Source organism: Equus quagga, chromosome 19 (genome assembly GCF_021613505.1).
Source record: "Equus quagga isolate Etosha38 chromosome 19, UCLA_HA_Equagga_1.0, whole genome shotgun sequence".
Lineage (NCBI taxonomy): Eukaryota > Metazoa > Chordata > Mammalia > Perissodactyla > Equidae > Equus > Equus quagga.
Genome location: NC_060285.1, coordinates 4,787,756 through 4,804,981, shown reverse-complemented (window position 1 = coordinate 4,804,981; position 17,226 = coordinate 4,787,756). Strand labels below are relative to the sequence as shown.

Here is a 17,226-nt window from a genome sequence, read left to right as displayed (position 1 = left end):
CCTGGGCACGCACTCCACCTTCTCTTTCCTCTAACCTATTCTCAAAAGGCACCAGTAACCTCCCTGGGCTGCCCAGGGTCTCTGGTGCCTCCACGCCTTTGCAGATGCTATTCCCTCAGCCCAGGAAACTCTTCTGCTTATCTTTCAAGGGCCAGTCCCATGTCACCTCTTCTGGGGGCCCTCCTTAACCTGGGAGGCAGTTAGCAAGCACCTCCTTTCCTGAGCTTTTCTGGGCTCTCTGCAAACCTCAAACTTGCCAGGCATCCTGTGGGAAGATTTTGTTTCTTAATTTGTTTTCGAGGAAGATTAGCCCTGAGCTAACTGCTGCCAATCCTCCTCTTTTTGCTGAGGAAGACTGGTCCTGAGCTAACATCCATGCCCATCTTCCTCTACTTTATATGCGGGATGCCTACCACAGCATGGTGTGCCAAGCAGTGCCATGTCTGCACCCGGGATCTGAACCGGTGAACCCTGGGCTGCCGAAGTGGAACATGTGCACTTAACTGCTGTGCCACCTGGCTGACCCCTAAGTTTTTTGTCTTTGATTTTTGTATCTAGCATTCATTCAGAAAATGGCACTTATCGTAAGTGGATAGCTTAATACATTTTCACAAACTGAATCCAACTTTGTAACCACTATGCAGACTAAAAATCAGATCATAACAGCCCCTGAGAAAGCGTCTGTGTACTCCGCCCCCCCATGTCCCCCTCCCCCGGTCACTAATCCACCTCAAGGGTCATCACAGTCCAGACTTCTATTCTAACTTGTTCTTGTCCTTCATATGGACAGAATCACGCAGTTGGCATTCTTTACTGTCTGGCTCTATTGTCACGTTGTGTCTGTGACAGCCATCCTGGCAGCTGCATGAATTGTGGAGCACTCACTTTTCAGAGCTGTGTAGTGCTCCAAGGTGTGACTACCCAGCAGTGTCTCCATTCTACTGTTGGTGAGGTTGGGCAGTTCCAGCTGGCAGCTCTCGTCAACAGTGCTGCTATGAACACTCCGGTACCGAGTCTCTCTCCTTCGGTGTGTGCATGCACATGTACGCGGTTCTGCTGGGTGTCAACCTGGGAGTGCAATTGCTGGGTTGGGATCCACACATTCAGTAAATGGTGTTCCTATGGGTCTTATTCAGCATCTTCACCTGCATTCGTTTGGTTTTCAGTTTTTCAATAAATCCTTTGATGGTTCCAACAGACTAATGCATCCTCAAGCACCGCTGACTGGTTGCAGTCATGAACTCCTACACAAAGAAGTGGCTCTTACAAACCCAGCTCGAAGGCTGCTTCCTGTCCGGCAAAACGAACCTCTCCCGGGCTCGTCACATTCCACAGGTGTTGGGATGTCGGCTCGAGTCTGCATCCCTGCCCGGACGGACGGGCAGTCCCCTGAGGGCACAGCCAGGTGACGGCCTGGAGCACGCCTGCCTGGGGTCGGCCACCGACCTGCGGAGCCCGGGCAACCCGCGCGCGCAGGGCGGCGGAAGGCGGGAAACCAGCAGGGAGTGGGTGCGGGGCTTTGCCTGCGTGGCCGCGTCCTGCAGGGAGGCCCCGAGAGGACACCGCCCTTATTCCCCCAAAAGGCGCCTCCGACCCTCGGGGACGCCCCGCTGCCTGAGTTCGGGCCCCCGCCCGTTCCGCGGAGACGGGCGGAGCTAACCTTTGGTACCCAGCCCGCCGCGCGCCGGCGCTGGGGACGGGATCGGTTTTCACTCGCGCGGGCGGGGGAGATGAGGGGTGGTCGCGGGGGGCTGCCTCCCGCCCGAATGCGCCCCCCTTCTCTGGCCCCCACCCGGGAGAAGTTTGGGGTCCCCGCTCCCACCCCCTAGCCGTGGGCCGCGCGCCCCTCGGGGCCGGGGTGCCGGGAGGGAGGGGGCGCCAGCTGTCCCGACGGGGGGCGGCCCGGAGAGAGGGGACGGGCGCCCGCGGCCCCGCCTCCACCGCGCCCTCCCCCGCGCCCTCCTCCGGGGCGGGATAATTGAACCGCGTGGCCGGGGCCGAGCGTTGGCCGCGGAGGCTCGGCCGGAGCGTGGAGCCCGCGCTGCCCGCCCGCCAGCCCGTCAGCCCGCCAGCCCGCGCCTTTGTCCGCCCGCCGCCCGCCGGCCCCATGGAGCGCGCCCCGCCGTCGCCCCGGCTCCCGCTGCCGCTGCTGCTGCTCGGCGGCCTCTCGCTGCTGGCGGCCCGAGGTAGGGGCGCGGGGGGCGGGCCGGGAGGGAGGGGGTGCCCCGAGTCCCCGGCCCCCTCTGTAGGGTCTCCCCCGACCGCCCAGCCCAGCGCTCCCTGGGAGTTCTGGAGCGCTGGGCACTCGGGAGCCCGCGCGCCGCCCCGGCCCGGCCCCGGCGACGATCCCTCCCCCTCACCCCACTCCTAGCTCCGGTCCTCATCCCCTCGCTGGCTTGGAGGCTGGTTTTAAAGACGGGATCCCCCTCAAACACACCCCGCTGCAGGCCCACTCACACCCATGCTGTCCATCCTAGGCCTACCCAAGGGGGGGGGGGGGGGCGGTGGCCGAGCCCCCTGGCGCCGTGCTCTTTGCACGGGGGGCGCCGCTGGCACACCCGGTCTCACTGCCCACCTCCAACCCTAGAGAGGGGCTGTGGTACCCAGCTTGCTGATGAGAAAACTGAGACTGAGAGGTGGGGAGCAGTAATTTGCCCAGGAGACAAAACCAGTCAAGGAGTAGAGGGTGGACACGAAGAAAGCAGAAAGGAAAGGAACAGTCTGGAGATTTTCAGGCAGATGGTGTGTGGGGAAACCCCTGCCTGCCCTCCTGAGACACAGAGGGCCGTGAGGCAGAGGTTCTGCCAGGCGCCATACTTAGCTGGGGCTGGAAACAGGCCACTTCAAAACCCACCAGCCCTGCAGCTAGGGGGCCGGAGTCCCCACTAGCGGACCCATGGGCCAGAGCGCCCAGCCCCGGGGCTGACAGCGCCTGGCCGGCCAGCACTCAGCTGCACCCTTCTTTCTCCCCTAATCCTCAAGCCCTTGCTCCCCGGGGGTGACACCGGGTGCTGCCGATCAGAGCAGCTGCGGGTGAGCAGAGCGCTGACCTCTGATCTCTCTGCTGACCCGAGGCTCGTCAGTCATTAGCCAGGCCCGCCCTCTGGGAGGCTTTGTTCCTCCTGTGACCAGGCGCAGACCAGAGCCCCGGCCACCCTCGGATCCCAGATTCTTTATCTCTGGCTTAGCTGAGTTTCTTTTTAAACTCTCCAGTGACCACCCTCCTTCTTGGTCAAAAGGTCACTTGTCTCAGCTAAAACGTGCTGGGAGATTCAGGGAGGGGCTGTTGGGGGGGGGGGGGAGAGCTGTGCAGAGGTTTCTCAGCTCACTTGCTGGCTGCAGCAGACCTTCGTGGGGCTCTGGGTGTTGCCACCACCGGCTCTGTCCTGGGCACGTCCCGGGGATGTCTGGTGGGGCGAGGCTCAGGGCTCAGTGTTGGCGGAAGAGCCGTCCCAGCCCCCTGGGCTCACAGGAGGCTTTTAGAGGAGATGGTGCTTGGGCAGGACCTGGTCAGCCGGGCAAGGAGCAAAGGCATTCAGGTGACCGCTGGCTGGAGTGAAGGCCCAGAGGGGGCTCAGATTGGGGGCCACACAAGACTCTTGTTGGAAATGGAAGGGGCCCCTGAGAGGCCTGTATTTTACAGATAAGGACTCTGAGGCCCAGAGAGAGGGCATAGTTGACCTCTCCTGAGCCCCACCCCAGACCCTCCATCATTGTTCTTGTCTGCCTTCTGTGTGAGGACGTTTGCCCGCGGCCTGGCAGCGCCCGACTTTGAAGGAACACGCAGGACTGGCTGGGCTGGAGAGCCGCACAGCCGCCCTTCTCCAGAGAGAATCCTAACTTGAAGCGTGTAAAAGAAACCTCTTCGTTGCACACTTCGTTGAGAACACCTGGATCATCTGTGGCCTTTGGTGCTTTGGGGAGGTCCCTCTTTTGAGTTTCAACAAGTTTGCTATGGTTGGGAGGGGGGGCTGGGAGCCCACCCAGTCCCTCTGTGCGGCTGCGAGCTCGGCAGCTGTCAGTTTCCCTGAAGTCCTGTGGGGCTGTGCGCGGTGACGCTGTGCCCACTCTCCAGAGAGCAGTGGGGTCCGTGAGGATACATGCAATTTAAAAGAGAGCATGGGGAAGGCCATCAAGGGTGAGCCCGTTAGCTAATCTGCTGAAACTCATTTGGTGACCTGGTCACTGAAATGCAGAATGCTCTTTCGTGGAGCCACCGGTCTGTCCTGTTTTGTCTGTCCTGTTGGGCTTTACTGAGAGCGGGGGTGGGAGGGAGTGGAGAGGAAGAGGGTGTTGGGAAAGACGACTGTGTTTTCTCTAAGACTTTCTTGGCCTCTGGCTCCAGCGGGCAGTGTTTCCGACTGATTACAGAGAAAGTCGGAGAACAAAGGCCAAGAGGACTTGGCTTGGAAACATGTGGCCTGCGCCGCTGCCGCTCCTGGAAGTTTCCCAGTCGGGTGGCGGGGGCCAGACAGGCCGAGGGGGGCTGCTGGAGCACCAGATGCATGAAGACGAGACTCAGGGGGCAGCACCGGGGCTGCGGGGCCCACAGCTCTGGTCACCCCTCCCTCCTGGCCCTGCCCCGGGTCCCCCAACTTCGGGCTGCGTTTGCCGCCCCTGCTGGACTGCGGTGTGGGTGGGGGGTGGAGGCGGAGACCATGGCTCAGGCATCTTCGGTCCTAGTGTTTGCAGGATGGAAAACAACTCTGCGTGTCATGCCTCAGAAAAAGCCCTTGGGATGGTTTGGTGGTTTTCTCATTTGTAAAACGGAGGTAACAGAAACGATTTCTTAGGCTGGCTTGAGGATGGAGGGAGAGAACACAGGACGGTGCCTGCCATGGTAGCTGTACTGTTAGAATCTGTTATTTGTTCTGTCCCCTTCCCTGGGCTAGAACAGTATCCTTTTCCCCAAGATTGCTTTGAAAGTTCCACTAACACTGAATTTCCTCAGCCAGGAGCTGGGAAGGAGGCCCAAGCGGGTGACGGAACCTTTAGCCGTTAAGTGCCAAAGCTGCATTGGTAACGGTCGTGCAGAGTGGCCTCAGCTGGCCTCCTTGGGCATGCAGTCATTCATACACTAAAGATCTGCTGAGGGCCAGCTCTGTGCCTGACGCTGTTCTAGGTCTTGGGGGTATGGCAGGGAAGAAGAGAGACCCGGCCCTTCCGCCCATGGGCCTCACGTTACCCGGGAGGTCCAGAAAAGTGAACAGACAATTACAAAACAACCCTGACTGGCAGAGAGTGAGGGAAGCCTTCCTGGAGGAAGCAGCACGCAAGCTGGCATGTGAAGGAGCCGGAGTTGGCTAGGTTTGTGGGTAGGGCTGGGAGGAGGGTGGGGAGGGTGTTCCAGGCAGAAGGAACAGCATGGGCAAAGGCCCGGAAGGTGCAAGAGAACATGGGAGCTTCCAGGAGTTGTGCCCCCACTTCATGCTTGGGGAAGACCACAGTACATCTCCAGCAGCCTCCCCTCCTCCCCGCCCCCCATTCCTTTGAGGGCGGGGCTCTGTGAGCAGTGGGCACAGGGGCTGGGGCAGCTTTGCAGGTAAAGTTTTATGAAAACAGCCCTAATAGGGTGCACAATTATTTTGCCAGTGTATTTTATACAATAAAAGATTTTCCTTTTGGAAAGCATCAAATTATAACAATTTGATTAATAAGTGCTTTTGCAGGCTCCATGTGGTTCCAATTTCCTTGTAATGATCGATTGCAAATGTGGCCACATAACAAAATGTGGGGAGGAGGACACCAATATGTTGACTTTTCTGGGATCAGAGACTGTTCAGCTTGGAGAGAGCTCGGAGACCCCGTGTCACCCAGCTTGTAGCCGGCACGGCGGGCCCTGAGGCTGGGCTCTGCGGCCAGTGCTCCTCCTTTCACCCCAGGCTGGTCCTGCCAGAGGCTGGGTCAGGAGGGAGCCAGGTGCCTGCTGCTCCAGCTGCCTGCGTGTCATCAGGAGGGTCCTACGTGCTGGGGCCAGCACTGGAAGGGGGTCAGGAGACTGCTCCCAATTCTGAAAGGGACTCGAGAGCTTGACCAGCTCCCGTACCCTCTCTGCGTCTGTTTCCTTAAATATGGAATGAGAACGCGCTCTGCTCTAGGAAATGATTATAATTGAAAGCTCTTACATTTCGTCACTAATTTGATTCTCTCAACAACGCTGTGAAGTAGGTACTGTTATTATTTCCTTTTTACAGGCATGTAAACTCAGGCCCAGAGCAGTTACATAAGTTGCCCAGGACACACGGTAGTGAACAGAGGACCAGGACATGGGACCCCTGCTCCTGACCTCTGGCTGGACAGTGCTTTAACCCCGTGAGCGAGCGTTGTGCACTCCAGGGTGTCCTTAGGAAGAGCAGGCACTTTCCACACCCGGGGGAGATCATAGAAGCCGGGGCCACAGGCCAGGCCCTTGAGGGACTCACTGCCAGCTGGACAGGAGGTGACCACCAAGGTGATGGCACCCGCCGTGGTCGAGATCAGTGGGTGAGCCTGTCCTGTGCTGGTGGCAGGGCGGCTTGCTGAGGCGTCGAGCCCGGGGTCTGGCCTGGCCCTGCCTCTCGCCCAGGTGTGGCCCAGCCAAGGCCTCCTCGCTGCCTTCTGGAGTGGGGCTCAGGAGGCTGGCAGGGCAGGGGGAGGTGGTGCATGTGGGGGCGCAGCAGGGATGCAGGGACGGCTGGCTCTGGCCACTGGGAGAAGTCTGGAACTGTTGGAGGGGAAGAGGGTCACCCCTTTCCTGGAGCCTCTATAAAGGAAAGTGCTCTTGGCTGGCCCTGGGTCCCGCGCCCAGCAGGGCGGGCCCGGCATCTGCAGAGGACGGCCCTGGAAGTTGTTTAGGCCGTGTTCCTGCTTGATCTGTCAGGACACCGCCCCCAGCCTTGCCAGCTGCTCCTGCCAGAGGGCTGTGCTGACGCGCCAGTGCCCCGAGTCGGGAGACTGATTCCCACCAGCTCTTTTGCCGACTTCCTGGGGGCTCAACCGGCAGGGGCCCTGGTTGCTCCTCCCCGGGGCCAGGGCCCAGAGCCGCCTTTGCTCCAAGCAAAGGGTTTGCGATGTGCGCTGTTACCTGCACTGCCAGCTTCAGGTCACTCAGGGGACGCCACACAGATGGGGGTCCTACCCCTCCTAATGGTAGCAAAGATGTGAGAGCCAAAGGGCCAGCTTTGGAGTCCGAAGGGCCCAGGGTGGGTTTTATGTCCGGCGCGTGGAGAATTTGGGAAGAAATAGTTTGTCTATCAGGATACAGAAACTGCAGATCAGCTGGTCCACTCTCTTTATATAAGTGGGGAAACTGAGGCCCAGAAAGGGGAAGTGACTTGTCCAAGGTCACTTAGCCGCTAAGTGGTGTCATTTGTAAGCTGTTTTTCTGTTCTATTCAGCACACATTTCCCAAGCATCTCCTGGGAGCCTGGCCTGACCCCTGAGCTGTTTGTCATGCATCTATCATTTGTCAGTTTGTCCATTCATTCAGCAAGTGCTCATCGCGGAGGGGGTCCTCCGACTAGGCCCCAGGGGCATGTGGCAGACGAGGACCCTGCCTCCTGGAGCTTGTGTACTGTATCAGGTTTCCTGCGGCTCCAGACCAAATTAGTGCAAACGAAGTGGCTTAAAACAACAGAGATTTATCGTCTCACCATCCTGAAGGCCAGAAGTCAGCTTTCAAGGTGTCTGCAGGGCTTCACTTCCTCTGAAATTTCTAGGGAAGGACCCATCCTTGCCTCTCCCAGCTTCTGGTGGCTCCTGGTGTTCCTGGGCTTGTGGCTGCTTCACTGAAGTGTCTGCCTCTGTCTTCACCTGGCCTTTTCCTCCTCTGTCCGTCTCTTTATAAGGACACTCATCATGGGATTTAAGCCTCACCTGGATGATCCAGGGTGATCTCATCTTGAGATCCTTAATTACATTTGCAAAGACCCTTATTCCAAATGAGGTCACATTCCAGTGCTCAGGACGTGCCGTATCTCATTAGGGGCTGCCGTTCAGTCCACTGCACGTAGTAATAGTAATTACAGAAACACGCAAACATGTCGGGAGGGATCAGCACCCAAGGACCGTACGTGCCCTGACAGTGACAGCGGGACGAGGGTGCCTCTCAAGTGGGTAGAGCAGGCCAGGGACTCGAGCTGAGATGTGAGTGGTAAGGAGCCATCTATGAAAAGACTTGGAAGAGCGTTTGGGCAAAGGGAACAGCTGGCCAAAGGCCCCCCGGTGGGACCAGGTGTATTGGAGGGACTGGAGGAAGGCTGTGCCTGGGGGTGGGGAGGAGAAGGAGGGGGATGAAGGGTGCTGGAGGGGGGGCTGAGATGGGAGGGGCCAACACAGTAATGGAGGGCCTTAAAAAATTAGCATGCCGACTGTGGATTTTATCCTAAATGGGCTGGGAATCCGCTGGAGGATTGTAAGCAGGGGGTGACATTATTTGACTTACATTTCTAGAAGGCTCTCTAGACTGCGGCATGGGTTATACAGAGATGAGAGTAGAGGCAGCATAAGCCAGCATGGAGGCTCCTGCAGGATCCAGGGCTAAAGATGCCCTGGACGTGGGGCTGGCCCAGTGGCTTAGGGGTTAAGTTCCCACACTTCGCTTTGCTGGCCCAGGGTTCACTGATTCAGATCCTGGGCGCAGACCTAGCACTGCTCATCAGGCCATGTGGTGGTGGTGTCCCACATAAAATAGAGGAAGACTGGCACAGATGTTAGCTCAGTGACAATCTTCTTCACAAGAAAAAAAAGGGAAAGCAAGATGCCCTGGATGAGGTTGTAGTCTGGGGGCTGGCGAGCAGTGGGAAGATCTAGGGTGTCTGGGAGGTTGAGTGGGCAGGACTTGCTGAGGGATCGGAGAAAGAGGGTGAGAGAGAAGGAGTGATTCAGGCTGACCCTGTTATTCTGGCTGGAGCAGCTAGACGGATGGTGATGGCTAATTACCCAGACGGAGAAGGCTGGCTGGGGGTGGGGGTGGGGAGGTGGAGGGAAGAATCAGAGTTCTGTGTGGACACCAGAAGCATCCTGTCAGATGTCCAGGTGGAGCCTGGGCTCCGAGGTGATCGGGATGCAGACAGAAACTTGGGAGTCTCAGCTCAGGGATGAGGCTGCAGGAGACCACCCAGGGAGATGGCAAGAGTGGGGACAAGGGGTCATGGGACTGAGCCCTCCCTGGCAATTTGAGAGGGAGAAGCAGCAAGGACGCTCACCTGCTCAGGGGTTCCCAGGCCCTGGGTGGTAGCTGGGATGTTGCCAGGACTGGTTTCCAGATGGGAGCCATTAGAATATTTTTATGCTAATGGAGTGAGCCAGGATTTTTTTTGAAGCTATTTTTCCTTTTGATCGTACTATAAGTTTTGCTACTTACACACGCTTCTTATTTTGACCCAAGACTTCTCTCGGCAGCCCACTCTACACCGTTCCTGTCACTATCCCCATTATCTGTTATCGGTGTGAGGACACTGAGGCACAGAGAGGCCAAGTAGCACACTTATGGGCACACAGCTGCTAAGTGGCAGCACCGGGATTTGAACCTGAGCAGCTCGGCTCTCGTGTTGTATTCTTAGGCAGGACGCTGAACTGCCCCCGCTCATCTTTCCAACTGAAAAGTTGTGATTTTTGTTAAGTCCAGCTTCGGGGGGAAGCCAGTTTCCTTCGGCATTTTATAGTGGATGTGTCTGAGCTTTCCAGTTGGAGTGGGATTCAGCTGTCGCCTCTGTGTTTGCTCCATGGCCTCGGGCAACTGGCTTCATCTCCCCCGCCACACACACACACCTCTCCCCCTTTCATAGAGTTGCGAGGATCACATGAGATCATTTGTTCATTCGTTCTTTCACAGGTGTTTATTGAGTGCCTGGGGCAGGCATGGGGCAGGCATGCGGCAGGGTGCAGAATGAGACAAGCCCGTCCCAGCCCTCGTGGCCCTAAGTACACACACAGTTAATTATTTGTGCTAGGTGCTGGGAAGTTCAGGGTGCAAAGAGACTGTGCAAGAGACTAATCGGATCTGCCCCCCCCCCCCCCCCCCCCGCCACCTGTGCGTGTGTGATGGTGGGCGATTAGGGAGGAGTTCCTGGAGGAAGGGACCTTTGAACTGGTGTGGGTGTGAATGAGCTAGCCCGAGGGGAGGAGTGGACCTGGGACCACCCAGCCTGTGCAGCTCCAGCTTCTGAAGGCCAGGTGCAGAGGACGCGTGACCTCCAGGTGGCTGGAGAGTTGAGAGGAGAGCCAGGGAGATGGGTCCTGCAGAGTGGGATGCTGTAGAGATGTCCGAGGGTAAGGACGTGTGACAGTGTCCACTGGCCTTGGTCCCAGGAGGTCAATGCCTGGGCCAGAGCTGCCTGGAGGGATCAATGTGGGAGATGCTTCTCTTCCCCTTCCCAGATATGTGCCTTCTGGTCCTCTCTTGCTGCCTCCTATTAGCTGGTTCTCTATCCAAGACCCCTCTCTCTCTGTGATGGGTGCTGGTGTGTCGGGGTGAGGGCACCAGCAGCTCTTGTGCTGGGGCAGGGTCTGGAGCCGTAAGAGCTCAGGCATGTCTTGCTTCCTCCTGGGCAGGGCAGGTGGCCTTGAAGGGGAAGTGGGTCTGTCCTCATCCTAGACCTGCAAGGGGCACAGAGGCACTGGCACCCAATCCAGTGACAATTGCCTGGCATCTCCCTGTGCTGTCCCCTTGAGGACAGAGTCCTGCCTTTTCACCTCTGGATCTCTCACCCTAAGCCAGAGCCTGTGCATAGAAGGATCCTAAGAGGGGCTCAGGAGGGGAGGGCCCCTGGAAGGGGTGGGCTCAGTCTCACATGGTTCTCTTTGCTTGGAATTTCCCGTTGGCATCTCTGTGGGTGGCGTCTCGTTGCATGTCAGGCTGCAGCCCAGCAGAGTAGGTCCTGGACACCATGGGGATCTGCGCCAGCTTTTTGCTGCAGCTTTAGTCAGTGCTCTGGGGCAGATGGGGCACGAGCCTCGCAGGGTGGCGAGTTTAGAAGACACGCAGGACAACATCAGGATCCCATTCACATTCCGAAACACCTGAGGCCCTTGGCTGCCTCTGAGGTTTTCAGCTCGAGCAGAGGAGGTCAGGAAAACTGACTTGCTCACCAGCTTCTGATGACACACCTTTCCCCCCCGTCTCATTTGTGCACAGAGCTTGTCAACTTTTTATTTTCCCAAACGAGAATATTAAAAGATAAAATAAACAGAGACCAAACCAACTCCCATCTCGTATCTCACCATTTCACATATATAAAGGGCATTTTAATGCCCCATGTTTTGGACGGACAAGGTCTCAGAATAAAAGAAAGCCTTTAGGGGTCGGCCCTGTGGCCTAGTGGTTAAGTTCAATGCGCCCCACTTTGGTGACCCAGTCATGGACCTACACCACTCGTCAGCAGCCATGCTGTGGTGGTGACCCACATTCAAAATAAAGGAAGATTGGCACAGATGTAGCACAGGGTGACTTTTCCTCAGCAAAAATAATAAATAAATAAAATAAAATCCTTTTAAAGAGAATCAGGCTGGGTTTTGGAAAGGTCCTTTGTTCATTTCCTTTTCTCATTTTGTTGCAATCCGATGGAAGTTTTGTTAGACCAGTGGCCATACATGAGGTGGAGTTTGGAAAGCCTTTCCTTGACTCCAGGACAACTCCTCCACCCAGTTTACAGATGAGGAAACTGAGGCCAGGGCTTGCTCCAGGTGGAAGGACCCTCAATGGTGGAGCTATAACCAGACCCCAGGCCTCTGGAGCTCCAGCCCTGGGCCTGTCCCACAGCAACACTGTGCAACAAGTAACCTGGCTGTTTAATCTCAGTGGCTCGAGGGCCCATCAGGCATTGCCCAAAGCCCCTGTGATGTTCACAGCTGGCAGGCTGACATTCTGGAAGCTTCCACCTAAGGAGCCATACAGAACCCCTCCGACTGCCAGCCAGCATCTTCAGTCTTGGAAAGAACATGTGTCCATATCTTTACTTCTCAACAGGAGCATGTGCTCCTCCAAACCACGAGCCTCAGCTGCCCCAGAACACATAGCGAGCCCTTGGCATGCATCAAATCACCTGAGTCACAGCCCGCCGTCATCCTGATGGAGACTCAATTCACCTGGAGGAAATTTAGTTTTAGCTGCTGTGACAAATGGTATCTGACACCTGTGAACCGGGCTGTCTCTGTCCACCTGCTCACTGATTACTTCGGGCAGGTGTGTCTCTTTCCTGAAGAGAGGTGACGTGGTGGGGTGTCGGCCCTCTGGCGATGTGTCAGCCTGGGGAGTGTGTGATCCCTTGAAAAATAACGTCCACCCCATCATGATGCGCTAACTCCTGTGTTTATATTATTTTGAAGATCCTGTTCCTTTCTGCGGTCAGGTGCCTGTTGAGGCACTTGCCCTGGGTTCTCTCTTTGATCTTCCCAGCCCTACGCAGTGACTGCCCCATTTGCCAGAGAGAGAAAAGGGGGCCCAGTGAGGTTCCGTAAGACGTGGAGCTGGGTTCAGGGCTGGGCAGTCTTAACCCACAACGATGCCTTCCTTTGGAACGTCTGAGCGGCAGGCTAATGAGATTTTGCGAGAGTTTATTCTTGGTTTAGGTTCAATGTTGTGCTTTGTGGATCTAATCCGCACAGTCAGATTACAGGAACCAGAGGTTCAAACTGTGTTGCACTGAAGCTTCTTCTCAGAAGAGAGGGAGATGATCTGAGAGAAGATCCCACAGTGGCCCGAGCCTCGCTTCTCTCTCACGAGCGTCTATGGCCCGGGATGGGCGTGGGTGGGCGGCCAGCATGGGGTCACCTGAAGTAATTTCAGAGATGTTAGCACTGCTCCGAGGGGCGGAGAAGGAAGCAGCGATGGCCTCGTTTGCTCCAACTGGCTCTCCTGACATGATGTGGGAGGGCCGCTCGGATGTGGCGGGTCTGTGCACGTGATGTCTTTGATTTTATGCCCTCCTGGAGCTGCTGCCGGGGGTCTGTGACTGCCGGGTTGGCCTGGTTGATGGGATGCTGTGGACCTCTGCAAAACCCTGGGTACCAGTGAGGTGTGGTGTTGGGTAGGAGGTGTCACCTGGTCCTTTTCTTGCCCCCAGCCCCGTTCCAGCTGCATGTCCCGTGTTAGAGCGGGGCCGTCGCCTGGGAATCTCCTCCCTCTTTCCCCTCCACTGCCGTTGCTGAGTTCCTGTGTGTGTTTGGGGGAAGTGATGCTGCACGGCAGCCTCCTTGTCACCTCCAGAAGAACTCCAAGGTGGCAGTCACTTGACCCAGCTGCTTGCTCCTTATCTGGGAGCAGCCGGGCTGACTCTGAGAAGGCGCCGTGTAGGGGTGTGATGGGATGTGCAGGCGGGGAGAGGGTGTTGACAGACAAATCCACGAGTGAGGGCAGGAGACAGGCGGCTCTGTGGACCTCAGGTAGTCCCCAGCTTTGGTGAAGGGGCAGTAAAGCTGAGGACACTGGCTTTTAGATAACTGAGAGGTGCCCCAACCCCCAGGTACAATGAGCCGGCCGAGGTGCCCGCAGTGATGCAGTAGAGAAAAGCCAGAGCAACGCTGACCATTAGGCCCTCCTGCCTCTCCTCCGTCCGTCCGCCCTGTCCACCACCCGAGACATGCTGTGGAAGTGTGATCCCAGGGATTTTTGTTTTCACTTTTAAATCATCTTTATTTTGGTTGCGAAGTTGCAATTTACTTTGTTACTAAACATTTTATCTGTTCCCATTTGAGGTCTCGTAGCTTGCCACGTAAAACATTGTATTCACTTCCAAACTGCGATACAAGAGATACAAGAACTTTCTAAGACACCATTTACCAAATTACCTCTCTACGGTATTCAGACTCGCGCCTTAAAATGACATCACTTGAAAACGGCAAGTGAGTTAATTAGCAAAAACATCCAATTCTTTTCCTGATGAAGGGGGGTACCAAATGGCACACAAACACTCAACTTTTTAAGTGTATTTTTTATTGTGATGAAATGTACTTAACATAAAATTGCCCATTTTCACCGTTTTTAGGTATATAGTTCAGTGGCATTGAGTACGTTCATGTTGTCGTGCAGCCTTCACCACCGTCCAGCTCCAGAACTGTGTCATCTTCCCAACTGAAGCTCTGTCCTCGTTCAACACTAACTCCACATTCCCCCCACTCCAGCCCCTGGCGCCCACCATTCTACTTTCTGTGAATTTGGCTCCTCTAAGGGCCTCATACCAGTGGAATCATACAGGATTTGTCCTTTTGTGACTGCCTCACCTCACTTAGCATAATGTCTTCAACAATAAAACTTGAAATGAAGTGTTTAATTTAATGTTAGGTGCTCACCTCTCAAAAGCAACAATCATGGAGAACTTAGCATTAATTTTAACCCAAGGATGCATATGTAACCGTTATTCTGCGGGACACAGGGAGAGAGAAATAGTGGTCCACAAACCAGACTGTCGTACTCAACGTGGTTTCAGTAGAGTAGCTGGTTGGGACCTATAGAATCTGAACGCAGTGGGTAATGATTTTTCAAACCCTTCCTGCAGGTTACAACACACATTTCTAGGGACTACAGTTTCCCCAGTGAATTCTGAGGACAAAGCGGGGACACCAGCCCGGGCTCCCTTGTCTGCACTCTTTCCCTGGTCCTCCGCGCCTCCCTTTCTGACCTCATTTGATTTTCACCACCGGAGTAAAGCTTGTTTATTACGGAGGGGATGAGTATGAAAACAGCAAAGACAACTCTTTCTGTCCCTTTCTAACTGGGGTCGCTTGGAAGAGCTGCCCGGGGGTGGAGCAGCACTTGTTTTTGTGCTTTAGAGAGCCTGGTTCCGAGAAAGCAATGCTCCCAAAGAGGTGAGTGGCTTTATTTGTTTCTGCACGTAAGTTAATAACAGACCTTTTCTGGACGGGATGGACACGCTTTTAGACCAACCTGCAGGAGATGGTACCTTTGGTGACATCTTGAGCTGTGACACCGGACAGTTCACCCTTCTGTCCACCAGACCCCTTTCCCTGCAGCCCCGTTTTCCTCTAATGGGCTGGGGGCAGCTGTCTCCAAGGCCAAGAAAGTGGCAGTTCTGGAGTCTCAGAGCCATGTCCCCAGCACGTCCCTGGCTCTGCTGAAATCGCAGCCCGCCCTGCGCTTTGCTGCCAGGGGCTCCAACAACGATTGTGCCTCGGGGTCATTCCATCCCTGCGAGGGGGCCTGTTTGCAAGCAAACTACATTTCAAGGATGGTCTTGCCGATGAGGCCCCTGGTTGAGATGCTTGTGGGCCAGTCCTGTTTAGTGCTTGCTGAGCCTTGCTGCTCGTGCTGGGCGTGGACGGGTGCTGCGGGGGTACTGAGACGAGAGAGATACTATCCCTGGCCTGAACGAGTTTTTAATTCTGGAGGAGGCAGACCAGAACAGCTTTGGAGGTTGCCAGAACCAAGCTTGATGCCTGGCTTTGCCACTCGTTGGCCCCTCTGGCTGTGTGACCTGGAGCTGGTGACTTAACCTCTCTGAGCCGGAATTTTCTTCTCTGCAAAATGGGGAACACAATGAACTGGTGTCACTGGGTTCCTGTGAGAGTTAAGACTCACAAAGGCTGGTGCCCTGCCTGGCACATGGTGAGCAGTCAGTCCTGAGGGAGCACCAGTGGAGATGGCAATGATGGTGGGGAGACAAGGTGTTGAGGGACATCTTGCAAGAACTGGGTAGTGTCTGGGGGGAGGAGGTGACAAGGCTGGACAGAGAAGGACCAGAGCCCAGAGGGGCCAGAGCCCTGACCGAGGAGCCGGATGAGAGGTTGGCAGGGAGCATCAGGAGCCCTGAGTGATGGCTGAGCGTTGCGCAGACCTGGCCACCCACTGGGTGGGGGCGAGGACACCTTGATGTTTATGTTCACATCACTGTTTGGTGACTTAACTCCATTCAGCTTCTTCCATTCTTACTTACATTTAAAGTCCAGATTCCATAGCCACAGCCACTGATGTGACGGTTTGGTGGCGGGGCACTTAGGGCACGCAGTTTAGAAGACAGCAGCGAATGGGGGTCGAGGAGGGATGGCGGTGGGAGAATCCCTGACTGCCTCTGCGCACCAGGCCCCCACAAGAACCCGGTGATGCAGGGTCCGTGCCCCAGTTCATGAATCAGGAGCCTGAGGCACAGGCGGCCTCAGGAGTTGGCCTGGGGGTGGCGAGCTGCTAAGTGGGGTCAGGGCTTCGCACCCAGGTCTGGCTGACGCTGCGACCTTCCTCCACTGCCTGCACTGTGACGTCCCCAGAGCAGCCGCCAGCCCTCCAGGGGAGCATGGTAACAACAAGGGCTGGCGTTCCCCTTGGGTCCCCTCTGACCAAGCTGGAGTGCTCAGCCCGTCCCCACGTCAATAATTCAGCCTTGACCAGGGGCCCATGAGCTTGGGCCAGTTAGCCCGGCTCCAGTTGGCCACCCATCAGCCACAGGCCCTGGCTCTAAACAAACCCCTGTCACCCTGGTCCAGTCGCAGGGTCGGCGGGACTGTGCAAGCAAGGACGCCCCTCGGGACAGCTGTATGTGTCAAGAGTCTTGAGGATGTATTCCCTGTGACCCGGCTTCTCTCCTTCGGGGACTGTGGCTTTAATCATGACTTCAGGAGTAAAGATACACAAATAAGGATGTTCGAACCAGTGCTGTTTGTTCCCGATGGTGAAATATCGGATGACATAGACTCCAAGAGGGGGAATGGGTCAGAAACGATGCCACCTCTCCTCGACAGTGTGACACCATGTGCCTGGCACGGAGGCATGAAAAGGAATTTAAGGGCCCAGGGGGTGAGAGATGGTGAATGCACGGGGCCTTCTCTACAGGGCCCATCAAGTGTCGGGGCTGTTTATTAGGATGAGGACGGTGATGCCCTGCCCAGGGCTGCCTTGTCACTGTCCAGCCAGGCTGTGGTCCCTGGTGAGCTCTCCGTGCCCTCTGACGGGGCCGTGCAGGAGCTTTCCGTTGGCTGACGGGCGTCTCACCCCCAGGGAGGGCACGCTGACCCTGGGCAGCTATGAGGCTCCGTTTTGCACAAGTTCCAGTTTTGTGGCTGTTTGGAGCATTCCAGTGACATTCCAAGTTTCTGGACTGCGGGAAAGACTTAACATTTTATTGTCCTGCTGAGAATAAGGTTCAAAGAGTCAAGGCTTCCCAGCGGGAATCGTTTCCAAATGTTTCTACAGCTCAGGGCACAAAGCTCTCGCCCCGCTGAGCCGGCCGCGGGAGTCTGAGCTCCACCTGCGCCTGCCCTTCTGGGAGTTGATGGAGGCTCTGGGGCTGCTGCTCATCC

At 56.3% G+C, this 17,226-nt stretch overlaps 1 protein-coding gene across 3 annotated transcripts in view; it reads left to right on the top strand.

The window, feature by feature from the left end:
- Positions 1–1,755: 1,755 nt before the first annotated feature.
- FBLN1 (fibulin 1) overlaps positions 1,756–17,226 on the top strand; it is an 83,977-nt gene continuing 68,506 nt past the window's right edge. For 2 of the 3 annotated variants that reach the window (XM_046646014.1, XM_046646013.1), the window contains exon 1: positions 1,767–2,186. In XM_046646014.1, the coding sequence (XP_046501970.1) occupies positions 2,108–2,186 (79 nt within the window). In that variant the 5' untranslated portion in view covers positions 1,767–2,107. Of the gene's footprint in view, positions 2,187–17,226 lie in introns of all 3 variants that reach the window. The other variant, XM_046646015.1, reaches the window with a different exon arrangement.